The 13,407-nt window shown below is 45.5% G+C and overlaps 1 protein-coding gene across 2 annotated transcripts in view; it reads left to right on the forward strand.

Moving 5' to 3' along the window:
• The window catches only part of LOC144152196 (heterogeneous nuclear ribonucleoprotein H2-like), a 28,416-nt gene that overhangs the window by 4,429 nt on the left and 10,580 nt on the right, over positions 1 to 13,407 (forward strand). For both annotated transcript variants that reach the window (XM_077683428.1, XM_077683436.1), the window contains exons 4-7: positions 4,651 to 4,794; positions 5,406 to 5,544; positions 12,049 to 12,224; positions 12,967 to 12,996. In XM_077683428.1, the coding sequence (XP_077539554.1) occupies positions 4,651 to 4,794; positions 5,406 to 5,544; positions 12,049 to 12,224; positions 12,967 to 12,996 (489 nt within the window). The remainder of the gene's footprint in view (positions 1 to 4,650; positions 4,795 to 5,405; positions 5,545 to 12,048; positions 12,225 to 12,966; positions 12,997 to 13,407) is intronic.

The following is a 13,407-nucleotide window of genomic DNA, read 5'->3' on the forward strand; positions in this document are numbered from 1 at the left end:
CGGCGAACAGACCTGGTTGCTGGTTGGATGTCACTTCGGCTGCTTGCAGACTGGGCTGGCAGGTGTAATCTCGTCCGCTAAGGAGTTATTTTAAATGCATTTAGTTAATCAGAAGGCATTTCACAGAGCGACCAGTCATGGCCCAGAAGTATTTGGCAGTGCCTACTGCACTGCCAGAATAAATTTGACCAGGGTGAACTTTCACTGCATTTGGCTGGCTGTTAGTGTCAGGCTTAGCAAAGCTTGGGGTGCGAGATACTGAGGGGTGGTGGTGCTTATTGGCCCGTATGTGCACGTTTGTCATGCATGGGCTGGTTACTTCATGTTAATTCTAACTTGCTTAATTCAAAAAGGCCTGGTTGTTTCATTGCAAAACACGTATCGAATTGAACAGACCATGTTGCTGGCCATGCAATCGGCAGCGGACATTTCGTGCAACGGTACCTTCAGTGACAGATGGCATTGTTTTGAGTTTTGTGGAGATGGACACCAGTGCAGAGAACTTTGCCATAAAAGCTGACGATTATTCAGGCTGTGTGTCCTCAACAATTGGCCAGGATTCTGTTGACAGCAAAGGAATTCCCCCCCACCTAGTGCAACTGACGTAGTGCAGGAGTGCTGGACACAACTGCGCTTTATTTCTCTTGTCAGGAGAACGTGGTTGCTTTGTTACAGCTAGTCTGCAAGATACAATGAACATTTTGTGTCATAAAAAAACCAAGACTCAATTATACTTCCAGGCAATCTGGGTTGGGAACTTGTCCCTGATCGGTTAGCTTAGTACTCATGCACAACTTGATGCATTGCTCCTTATATAACGAGCCTGCCTTAATTCAAGCATATCAGAAAAACACAGCCGAGACACTTGTTTTATGGAATGCCTTCACTCCATCGGCCTTCCAGCACATTTTTCTTGTTACTTCTGCCAGCATGTTACCTGATCACCTTTGAGTAGCGACGGCAGGCTTGTGATGAAGTTTGCGCAACTTAGATCATTATAAACCTCAACTACCTTCGTATCTGGCAGTGTTAGTGACACGAGCACGCTGTTGGAGCGAGTCTGCACGCGGGGGGAAACCGCACAATCGGTATTGCGGATGACTGCATTAAGAATTTGCATACTAAAGTCTACTTATTGGGTGGCTAACAGGATGAGCTGACCTCGTAGAAATTTTGCAGGATCGAGGATCCATAGCTTTGCAGGTATGGTACCATGTCTGGAAAATTGCCAGGCTTGTAGAGTTTGCACATCTGCCGCATTTTGTGCCATTCAAGGGAGTGGGCACAAGGGCAGTTTACTATTGGCTTCTTAATATATCTGCATGATGTTCTTGACAAGTACCCACCCAGTGGCTGAGGTGGTGTGCTGCTGAGTGCGGGGACACTGGTTAGATGCCTGGCCACTGCGGCTGTTTTTGTGATACAGCTGAGAAAAAAAAAACCAGACCAGCTTCACAACTTAACATCGTGAATGTTGGTGTTAACTGCAAAGTTGCCTGGCCTTCCCTAATCGCAAGGCTAAGCTTAAAGGGACACTGAAGTGAATTTGTCAAGCTCCCGTTTTTGCGTGCACTGTGTAGACTGGCTCAAATTAGCACACTTTTCATCGTTTATCCGGTTGACAAATCGGTAATTATTTTACAAAGCGCGAAAGAAGAAAAACTACCATGCGCGGTTTGCGGCGGCCGCACAAACTAAGCTGTGACGTTGGGAGGAGGGGGCGCCGTGATTGGACGATGCCCAAGGTTAGCAATCAAACAAGTTTCGGTTTCGGTCTGTAAAACATGTTTGACATTCGATGGCGTCGTTGGATGGGCATTCTCAATATCCCAGTTATCGTAGTACCGCGCTTCTGCCATGTTGTCGGCTGTAAAATGCATAAGATAAGCCTCCCAGGACGGCTTGGAATCGTAGCATTCACTATCTGAGGCCTAGGCAGTGGATGAACGCCCTCCGCGTCCCCGCAGATGCTCAAATGCATGCGCTTTTCCCCCATATTTGGAGCTTGCTTCGCTCATGCCTGTATCGTAAAAAGCGCGTTCGCACCAGGCCAAGGGTCTGTTGATTCTGGCCTGTGCCCACTGCCCGCAAGCAGTCGGTGCTTATGGCAACAGCACGCCAACGAGAACTCGCTAGCGCGGCAGTGCCAACGTGCGCGAGTTCTGTGGACTAGTTCGTGGAGCAATGAACGTTGCGGCCCAAAAAAAGGTGAACTCAGTATAGAAAACATCGGCGAAAAACAAAAAAGTTAACTCATAAAAAAAAAAGCATGTACCCACGGCGATTCGAACTCGTGATTGGCAAAACACTTGCGATTGCATACCTAGCACCCCAGACGACTAGGCCACAGAGGGCCGCTGGCGGCGATGGAAAAGATAAGGTATATAATGTATAACCAGTTTACACTTTTATTTAGTTTTAGTATTTCAAGCAGCTTAGGTGACTATTTGTTGTATTGCGCTCGTGCAGTAAGCGTCCCCTGAGTTTCCACAATAGCTCACGTCTAGCAATTGCATTTCGTAGACGGGAAAGTGTTCGCAGATGCGTAGTCGTGCTGCTGACTGCTCTGCTTGTTCGCCCAGCGCAAAAAAGTGCTTCCCGCACCCTAGTTTTACGCTGTACGGTAAAAATATCAGTTGATTTTATTTCCTTAGTACCTATATTGACTTCGCTCACTCTTCTCCCCCTTCAAGAGGCCTTATATTTTCCTACTGGCGTACCAGTCAGCGAAGCGTCGCATGTGCGCTTGTGTGAAGCGACCTTGACTTGGAGCTAGATACAGTATACAAACTAACGAAGTAAATAAAGGCGCATTCTTCCATTCCCAAACGTGTTGTGGCTTAACTGATCGAGCGAATTGCGACGACCTGTTGGCGGCCGGCGGACTAAACAGTGGGCCGACTGACTCGGTCGCGGAAGGTCGGCGAGCCGTGCAGTAGCGCAGCCAATTGTCAGCTCCTCTCCTGCTGACGTCACACGAAAACGCCACAGAAAATGGGCGAGCGTAAAAAGAGGAGGACAGCATTTTCGAATTGATTTTTCTACTAAATAAATTCGCGTAAACGCGCACAGAGTGGTCGAAACAGGGCCCAGGGACTCTGGACTACAGTTTGCGCTCGTAATCCCGCATTGTTTACAAATCACTTCAGTGTCCCTTTAATGGAGCTTCTCAAAGCCAGCAGATCGATTCCTGTTTGCGCGTGAACTCTCACTGGTGCTCCTTTACGGGCGGCGACTTTTTCCACAAATTGCGCAGCCTTACCCATTTTCCAAACATTTTCCGAATATTCGAATAAGAACATAGAAAAATGATCGCCGAGCGCACTTGTTTATGTATGCGCGCTCCTTTGAGCCATCGTTGGGCACACGTTCTCCAATGGGCTGACTCCTCTCTTGGCTTCAGTGACCTGTGCTTGGCGCTCACTCCCCCTCCCCCCAGTAAGTTGCACCTGTGCTTGGCGCTTTCTCTCTGCCTTGCTAGGCTATGCGCTCACCACATCGCTGCGCCCGCGTTACCATGCCTCGTCCCATGAAAGCCTTGACCAAGAACAGCTTCGCTGTTAAAAAGGGGCCCTGCAACACTTTCCACCGACTACTCGCAATGTGTTTTAGAGTAAAGTCTATTGTCCCAGCAATGTTCTTCCGCAGGAATTATCATGCTTCATAGGATCATAAAAATCCATTCACTCTTACTGAAACTACACCCAATGAGAAATCGCACATAATCGTTCCCTCTCAACTTGACCGCAGACTACGTGACGTAAGCTGTGCCCTCTCTCTCTCGGTGAGGGGGGATGCCTGGTGGCGTTCTCTTTGGCGGCCTTTGATATATCACAGGCTGGGGAATTAATGCAGAGGGTCTATTTCCAGTCTGGTGCAACAAAAAAGCAGGCAGCTCGCAAACGTGCGCTCAGGCTGGTATTGTGCTTTTGAAGCAATAAACGTTTGTTTTTTTTAGTTAAGTGGGCTAGTTGAAAGGAAAGTATTGAATTCGTCACTCAAACTGCTCGAGCACTCGAAAGCACAAAAGAAGCGCCGAAACTGTTTGTACAGGGTTATGCATAGAAGTAGATTGTGCACAGCGACAGCGGATCATCACAGGAAATGCGCGAAATAAACCGTGAAGTTGACCAGCAACAAGCCAAGAGGACAGCCACCACTGTAATGACGTAACTTCAGCGGTGCCAATGGTGCATGAGGGAAATTAAAGAGAGGGCGGTTGATTTTTTGTCTTTCACAGTGATTTGCGCGCTCACCGCCTCACGTGCACATGTAATATTTGGCTCGGGTATTCCTGGCAGGGTAATCTAACTGTTGTGCGCGTTTATTTGCACTGCTCAAAGCGTGTTGCAGGATTTCCTTCAAAATAAACACCTTTGTGGGCAAACTTTTTTGGGGGGGGGGGTCGAAATCAATTTGTAGCCATTCACAATAGTCCACTTGGAGACAGCCTTGGCAAGTTCAGTATGCTGAATTTGGTGTTGCTTGCAGCTTTGAGCTAATCCAGTGGCAAGCTTTTTGTTGTGCCTAACCACAAGGTTAGGCCAGCTGCACTGTGCTGCACTGGTGGAACTGGGCCCGAGGGTTTCAGAATGGCATGTTTGGGTGATTGGGGATTTTATTTGGAGTGTCTCTTTCATTCTTTCACAGTGTTTAAGTCGAAGCGCAGCGAAATGGATTGGGTGGTGAAGCGCAGTGGAGCACACCAGCAGGACTCTCTGAATGATGGCTGTGTTAGGCTGAGAGGCTTGCCCTTTGGTTGCTCCAAGGAAGAAATTGCGCAGTTCTTTTCGGGTAAGTAGGGCTCCCCTTTGCTGCTTGAAGTTATACTGTGGCATTGATCAGTTTGCCTCCGTGGCTGGAGTAGCGTGGAGCACAGGGAGTGGCCACATAGGCTGGCTAGAACGAGCTTAGTGAGTTATGCTAACACTGAGGGAGAGAAGCAGCTTCATAAAGCGATATGTGATGCTCTGATGATTTTGTGAAGGCCTTGATGGTAACGCCAAGTTGCGTTGAGCAACAGATCTTGCATGCTTTAAGATGATTGGGCTGCACTTCGTTCAGGGTTTTTGTTACTAGTGTGTGGGCGGTTTCAAATAGTGAGCAGTCTTATTTAATAAAACTGTATGCCTGCTGTTTTAGCTCCACTGTCTCTATGATGCCTGTTTCCTTGTGTGAAGGATGTGGAGATAACGTAATGCTTCTGCTCTGTTTGTAACGTTAAGGCCCACTGTGCAGCCGTTAGACAGCAGAGCTAGGGTGAGGTGTGTTGCATGGCGGCCTCGCTAGCTAGGGCAGGCGTTCTTCTGTGGTGCGTTTTGTTGATGCGTTAGTGTGCCTCTTGTGTGCAGCGAAAGCAGAGCGAGTGATGGTGTGTTTTTCTCCCGTTCTGGGCCTTATTGAAGGGTTGGAGATTGTCCCCAATGGGATTACACTTCCTACCGACTACCAGGGGAGGAGCACGGGGGAAGCTTTTGTGCAGTTTGCCACACGGGATATAGCTGAAAAGGCGATGGGGAAACACAAGGAAAAAATTGGGCACAGGTGGGAGCAGAGTGCTACCAGGCGGTCAACTCGTTTGGGCCTCCATTTCTCTCTTCATTTTCTTGGTCTCTCCTGTGCCAATGATGTTGTGTCGCACATTACGCCTCGCATGTTGCCTGTTTGGTGCTGCTTGGGGAACACTCCTCACTGAACATGGATGAGCACACTGAGAAGCGGCTTTCCTAGTAGTGGTGGACAGGACTTGTATCATGGTGGGGAAAAAAACTGCTTCTGAACCAGTAAAGTATTTTCAGGGATTCTATGGCTTTTGTCAAGTCTGTGCGTTACGATATCAAAACAATTTTAGGAGCACCTTCGCTTTCTTTTAGCTTGAAGCAGACCAAGTGAGTTCTGAGCCAAATGTTGCTCTGTGAAAATTTAACACTGAAATTTTGCAGCCAAGTTTAAGTGCCAAACCCTACTTTAGTTGTAGCTCAAGAACTGGTTATGTGGCAGCTCGCTAGTTTTTTTGGTATATGTTAGGCGAGGAAAATATCCAGGCTCACTGTTCCCAGCTATGACCATAACCGATCAGGGCTTTTTAGAAGACCCTTTGCGTTTCTTGCCATAACTGTGGTCGGGAGTTACGCGTTCGTATGTAGTATTGGTTTAGCCAGGGTTTCTATAGGAGACACCCTCAATAGGAACCTAAAATTCTTAGTGTAGAGGGTAGCAGTTCTGCCATGTTCAGTGTGCAGTGAGAGAGAGAACTCGGTGAAGGGGAGCCCGGACATTTTTCGCTTTTCCCCTTTCAAATGCAGGGTTAGTGCTAACATTTTCTGTGGCAAGTATTGCTCAAGCAGCACTAAAAAGCTTCGTTTGTGATAATGTGCTTTTGTTATTTGAAAGGTACTTTTACAGTTTGTTAGCAGCACTGGCAAAGTAATCTATCTCACTAGTGCTAGCCTGATTGCTATGTAATGTTGCAGATTAGCCTTTAGATGTTCATTGCCGAGTGTGTTGTGTGCATTTCACATATAAGACATTTGCTCACCAAGTGGCTGTTTTTTTTTTCTGTTTTCAAAACAAACGAGTTGATTTGAAAGTGGGGGCCAAAAGCTACAGTAGTTGTCGTAAAATATATACATATTTTTTGACCACATACAGTAACAGTTTTAATAGAGTTGTAGTGTGAAAAACTGGCCCCGGTATGGTTAACGTGCGCATGCGTGCAACCAGTTTTTCTGCCTCTGCACACGTGCAGTGGGGCCGGTTGCCTTCTGGGTACCGTACCGGGACCGGTTCTCCACTCTGCTATATATCTAGTACCTGTTTAGCTTATTTTGCACATCGGGTTAAAATGTTCTGAAGTAAAAATTATTTTCTGGGTACACCCTACCCTACAGTAGTTCTAAGGAAGATTTGACAAGACATCATGATTAGGACAGTTCATTGTGTTCTGTGTTACTATGTAAGCTGCCTGGGTGGTATGCTGTTCTTGTTGGGGAGATTGAATGGCAGACATGCCTGAAAATAATTATATTTGGAAATGCATGCTTAGCTGATTGTTTGTATTAAAAGCTGATACTTTTTTTTTTCTTCTCTGAAACGGCAAAGCCATTAACGTGTTATCTGATTTCTTTCTCGGTTCAGTTTTGAAAGGGCAGTAACTTGTGCGTTGAATGCAACTTTAAAAGTGTTTTCCCACTAAAGGTAACCTGTCACTACATGGCCACCCAAAGCTTCTATTGGATGCAACTGAAACATTCTTAAATCCGGCATTCTGCCCACAATTTGATTTTTAATGTTTTTTCTTCGCAAAGATGGATATTTGGCAACTGTTTTATATGTGAAATGCTGTAGTGTTTGTAATTATGCTCTGAAGCACAAGTTAATTTGACTGGGTAGTAAATTAGCTGCAATCTGAGCCTGTCCCTTTGGGATTGGTGTGTTTGAAGACAGAGTTAAAGCAGACATAATGTCCAACAGGCAACTCTTCCCCTGAAAACATTTTGTCATTGCAGAACTCTGCATCTCATGTGACGTGGCCCAAACAGACTGTTCCAAAAGTGACAGGCTTTGATTGTGGCCCTGTGTGTTTAAGCACTGTGCAGCTGTAACGTTTGCAGTTAATGAAGTTAGAGGCACATTTGGCTTTGCGTAAAAAGAATATTTAACACACTATACATATCAGAAAAGAATTTGTCTTTTTTAAAGTTTGTATTTATGGCAGGATAAGTGGAGTGCATGCACAGTACTAACCCACTTACTTCAGGTTCCCATTGGCAGTTCTGATAAAATTCCCAGCAGATTTGGATAGTTGTCAAATTAAAGTAAAACCTTGTGACAGCATTACTCATGTTACTCTGATAAAAACTGTCAGGCTATTATTCTTGCACTTGGGAACCAGTGCGTGCATGCTGTTTTGCACTATCTGCTGTAGCTGTGCATTCCACTTGCCTCATGGCGAATGATGGAAGCATTTGTAGTACTGCACTGTTTGAAAATTCGTCCTATTGCTTTGGAGCTTAGATACCCGCTGCTTTCGTTACTGAAAAATGAAAGGAAAGGAGTAGGTTGTCTTAAAAGTACTTTGTGTTTGAAGCGCAGCATTGTGCCGTAATCACCATGTTACTAAATATTTTCAACAAATCGTTTCCATATTGCACTTGCATAAGAGTAATTCGAACAAAAGCAGTAGCTTGTTCTGGTGCGACATAACAGCTTAATTGAAAGTTTGCTGTCGGGCGTAGATATTGTAAAAGGCAGTGTTGAACTGTTCTGAAGTTGCGTCTTGCCTTTGGGTTCCTTTACACAAGCAAGCAACTTTTGTGTAGTGCACTAGTAGGTTCGCTGGGACTTCTTTTTCCAGAGACCATTCTCAATACTGCCAGATGAATTTTCTGAACCTGATCTAGGAATAATTTGTGGTTAAAAATAGAACATTTAACAGTGAGGAAAATGAAAAGATTGCCTGTGGCTTGTAGCTTTGAAGGCCTGAAGAGCACGGTTACTGCAGAAATTTCTAAGAGTGCCATAGCCAAAAGAATGCTTGCATGAGGGTTTTATATCCACACACGGTGGGAAAAATTTTGACTACGTACAATGTCCCTCTCATATAGCTGGTTCCAGTTACTACAGTCAAACCCGGTTATAGTGAACTGTAATATGCACTGCGATTAGTGATATAGCCGAACCCGTTTATAACGAATTTTTTTGTCACGAGTTTGCTATACGCGGGACATCTCCCCCCCCCCCCCCCTGCCATTCCCACATAACGAAATGAACATATAAAGTATGGCATTACCTTACACAAAACAATCCATTTATTGCATGCAATAAAGCTACTTTCTGCCTTAACTGCCTACTTTGCAGGAAAGAGGTGATTTTTTTTTTTTTCCACTCATTCTGGCGGCACCAACTAGCACTGCATTCTCTGCACAAGACATCGTTTGCACCAGTTCAAGTCCGTGTCCCTCAATATCAAAGCAATATTTGTGGAGAACATCGGCTGGCAAAAGCGCTTCATAAAGCGTCGGACGGCTTTACGTTGTGACATCCTCAGTCTCTTCAGTACTTTCAGCAGCACCGGCTGCCATGACATCGGCGACGGTGTGTGCGCTCGAGGGGTTCACAGTGACGGCAACTCAGTGACTGCTCAGTTCGCTGATGATGCCGTCTTGGTCCGGACTCACTGGCTGGATCGGTTCCGTCGTGAATCCCATGCGTCGGAAACAGTTACGGAAGGTGTCGGGCGTCACGTCGGTCTATGCGAGGCTCAACATCTCAATCATGGCCAATCAGCACCTCAATCGCATTTCAGTGGTAATTGTAGGCACGCCGAGTATGATATATCCAATGTGAACTTCGTTATAAGGAATATGATTCGCATGCATTTTCGCAACAGACTTGCTTTTGTTTGATATATAGCGTAATTTGCTCTATCCGGGTTTGTTATAACTGGGTTTGACTGTACCATTGGCATGCTTTTTATAGCATGTCAACATCACTTCCTGTTAGTCGCATTTATGACTGCACGCAAAGCTTGCTGTTTTCTGTTCTTGTGAGAGAAATTTGGATTTTCGTACACTCATGGGAAGTGGCTTATTGCATGTCTTGAAATGAGGTCAGAAATTGTATAGCAGCTTCCTGAATCAATACATGAGGTGTGTTGCTTTGAGGTATGGGAAAACACATTCATAGTTTCAATGCTCAGGCACTGCGGCTCAATTTCAAATGGAGCTGAAAAATGGTGACATTCATATACGCGGTGCCTGGTCACATTCGGTATTTTAAGCCTCTAAGTTGAAAACGGGGCCTCATGAGAAGGGTACCTTTATCAGCAGAGTAGTCGAGCAACCTGTCTGTTGTGCCACATAATGGGGATCATGTGTCCGTCTTCAGTTCGTCTTCGCTTAATTCACAACAGTGCAGTGATAATATTATCAGTACCACATGACACATAGTGCTCATGAGTTCTGCTTCTACCGAGGACATGCATGTGTACTTTATAGCCCCTGCTATATCAAAAGTTAAGCCGTTCTTGTGCACCAGCTGCGAAGTCTGCAGAAAAGAAAAAAAAAAGACGCACATTGCAACTTCTAAGATTGCCATAATGTGTACATGTAACACAACAGAGTATGTCATTACGTCGTATAATAAGTGGGGCTGCAGATGCTCTTACATGCTTGTAGTCCATTGCAGAAATGGGGATGTACAGTATTTGAAACCCTGTGGGGGCATCTAAACCTTCTCTTGCGGGAGGACGTTGGGGCGTCACTTTTTTGCAATAATGTCGTTGAGTTAAAAGGGCCGTAAAGACTAAATGTAAGATTGTTCATTTGATAGATTGCTCCGTTCGAATAATACTGGCACCACTTTTAGCGCAAACTTCATTAAAATAAGCTATATAATTAGGAAGAATGGCCATGTGACCCACCAGCTCATTTCCCAAAACCTATGATGTATAATGGGAAGCTGTGTGATTGCCTGAGGCCGGCGAAAGCAAGCGCAAGTTAGGGTTTATAAGCTTGCAGAACAAGCTATTTGTACTTAAATTTAACGCATATTCCTGTTATAGCAGTAACATGGTGGGAGAAACAGTGGAAGTTACGAACGCACGCGTAAACATGGAATCGCAAGGGTGTACTGTGCACACTGGGCTGGTTATAGCTGCACAGCAGTCTGGCGCTTTGTGGTTGTCTCACACGACACTGGCCAATTGGCATAAGTGACATAGTACTACGTACCCTGTTTGTCAAGCATACCCAGTGTTTCACGAAATGATGACTATCAACTATAGCAAAAATAAGCCTTATGCAAATCCAGTCTAAAACAAAGTGAGTGCGGACCGTGGGCCTGCGCAATAAGTGTGGCACCATGTAGAGGACAGATGGTAAATCGAGCATTGAAAGGAGTTTTGTTCGGTGCAGCCCAAGTTGGCATACGTAACATTCGTTTCAAATACTGCCCTATGTACGTCATTGCTGACGTCACGGAACACGATTTAGCAGGAGAATTGAAATTTTGTCTTAAATTGTGCAATTTCTGTGCAATTGTTACTATGACGAGCCGTGTTTCTTCATCAAAGCAGTGCTTTCACTATGCATGCTTTGAGTAGCACCTCGCCTCTCATTTGTTCCTGCTTGCAGGACCTGCATTCATTCCCACGGCAAAGTAATCGCATTGAGTGTATTTCATATGCTGCAAGACTGCTCTGTTCACAAAGCAGAGGTGCAATGTTTTTAGCGTTCTCTGCCCGTCCTAGGCAACTTCTTACCCGCTATTCTCTCTCTCCCGTGTCATTTCTTCATTATTGTTACGATGGGTTGCTTGCAAATATAAATTAGTAGCAACTCGTCCAACTTGTGTAGTCCTTTTGTTGCGGGTGCCATGTGTAAACAGCCTTTGCAAGTTGAGGTTTCACTTACACAGTGCTTCTCTGCCATTACCCAGTGCAAAGAATTCTATCGGTTGTGGCACAGCATTGAGAATGGTCTCTCGCCTAGTTTTTCTTTGAATTGAGGAGCTCTAAGAAGTACAAAGAAACAGCTATACCTGGAAGCAGGAGTAGCTGTATAATGAAGTTGACAAGATAAAGGGGGGAGGAACTTTGTAAGTTAAGTGAGCAGTGTGCACTTGCTAGTTTTCAGCTATAGGTTTTGTGCTTCGATCTCTACTTTCTGGAGAGAAAAAAAGTGTAAGCTTCTATATTTGTAGATTCTATTCTGTGTGCCGCAGAGGGGGCTTGCCTTTGCAGAGCCTTGGTTTGGTTTTAAAAGGCTGCATTCCCGCTTCGATTGGTGTGTTGCCTTGTTTCTGGAACGGGATGACTTCCGGGGATGTCGAGCTGCACGGGGACCGATGATGGTCCTGTCCTGCATGCACGTGGTCCTCCCCGAGGCAAAGGCAGGCCCCCGCTCTGCACGATGAGTGTAACCTGGACCCTTTGAGCCTTGCAGCAGCTGTGTGCACTGCGGGGAGGGTGGTGGACGGGGCCCGGTAGCGGCTGCTTACCCCGGTGGCCCGGTTGTTGTGGCCAACCCATCTCTGTCCCCCCTGTAGGTACATAGAAATCTTCAAGAGCAGTCTGCAGGAAATTCGCTCGGCCGTTGGCATGGGGGTGCCCAAGATGATGCGCCCCATGGGCACTGCCAGGCCGGGCCCCTATGACCGAGCTGAGCGCTTTGGTGGCGGCCCCTCGCGCTATGGCATAGGCCGTGGCGGGCGCAACTTCCGCGGTGAGTGCTTTGCCTCTTTGCAAAAAGGCGTCTTAGTGGCACCGTGGTCAGCTTCAGACTCATCCCCCCCCCCCTTCGTTTTTACATAATTTACCCCCAACAAAATATAGGGCATAAAGAAATCACTTTCACAGAGAGAATTAGCTGTGCTGTGGAAAACTACCATGTTTTCTTTGGTTGTATTTCTGCATTTTTTGTTTGTAAGTTTGTAATGCATTGTGAATATTGTGCCTGTACCTCACTGCTTATTTGTTTCAGTACGCACATTGTCCAGGGTCATTCTAAAACTGTTGTGGGTCCAATCGTTTTGTCATTTGCTACAGATCAGTCTCCTCCAGAGCCATTAGCTTATGTATTTTCTTGTTTTGGCCATTGTTGAGAACAAGGGAATGCCCCAAAATTTTGCATAATGCAAGTGCACAGAGCAGTATCTTTAGTTAGGCCATTCTTTGTGGTGAAAGGGTTAATGGTTAAGACTTATTTACAGACATTAAATGCACAAGGGGCCTAATTATTAAGCCTGTGAATGGCCAACCAGTGCATCTAGCAGGCATAATTGCAAGTACTTTGGAGGTTTAAATGTAAGAGCATGCCTTATTAAAGTTTTTCAGATATTGTCCATTTGGCTTCGGTATGGTATACTTCAACTTCAAGTATACTTTACTTCAGGTCAAGGGCTTGATAATGGTGGTGTGTTCATCTGATAGATGCTGTCCCTAAATTGTGCCTTTTTATTTTGTAGGGTTTGTGGATGAGGATGCCTATGACTTTGGTGAGTAACAAGTGTAAAACATTTTTGTAAAACATGAGTGTAAAACAGTAGGCATTGTCCGTTAAACCCCTTTGGCACATAAAAAATTAATGGCTTTAGTGGCAAACTTTGATGCTACTTAAGAATCTTGATCGACATTTACGGATCGAATAAGTCTGGGAAGCACGTTAGCGTCAGATTCCCAACTGAATGTCACCAGCGGTGCGATTGCTGCACCAGTTGTGCCAAACTGCACTGAGAGGGGAACCCTGTTAGATTTCTAGGTAATGTGCACGAAACCGGTGCCAAACTTCGCTTTTTGTTATTTGTACAAACAAACTACCCAAGCTTCTAATACTTTAAGCGGCACATTTTGGCAATGCGTACATGCAGCCCTTACTTTTTGTGCATCGGAGCACGAAAGCTTGGTGG

This window comes from Haemaphysalis longicornis, unplaced genomic scaffold, assembly GCF_048455015.1.
Source record: "Haemaphysalis longicornis isolate Haplotype H1 unplaced genomic scaffold, Haemaphysalis longicornis Haplotype H1 scaffold_1, whole genome shotgun sequence".
NCBI lineage: Eukaryota > Metazoa > Arthropoda > Arachnida > Ixodida > Ixodidae > Haemaphysalis > Haemaphysalis longicornis.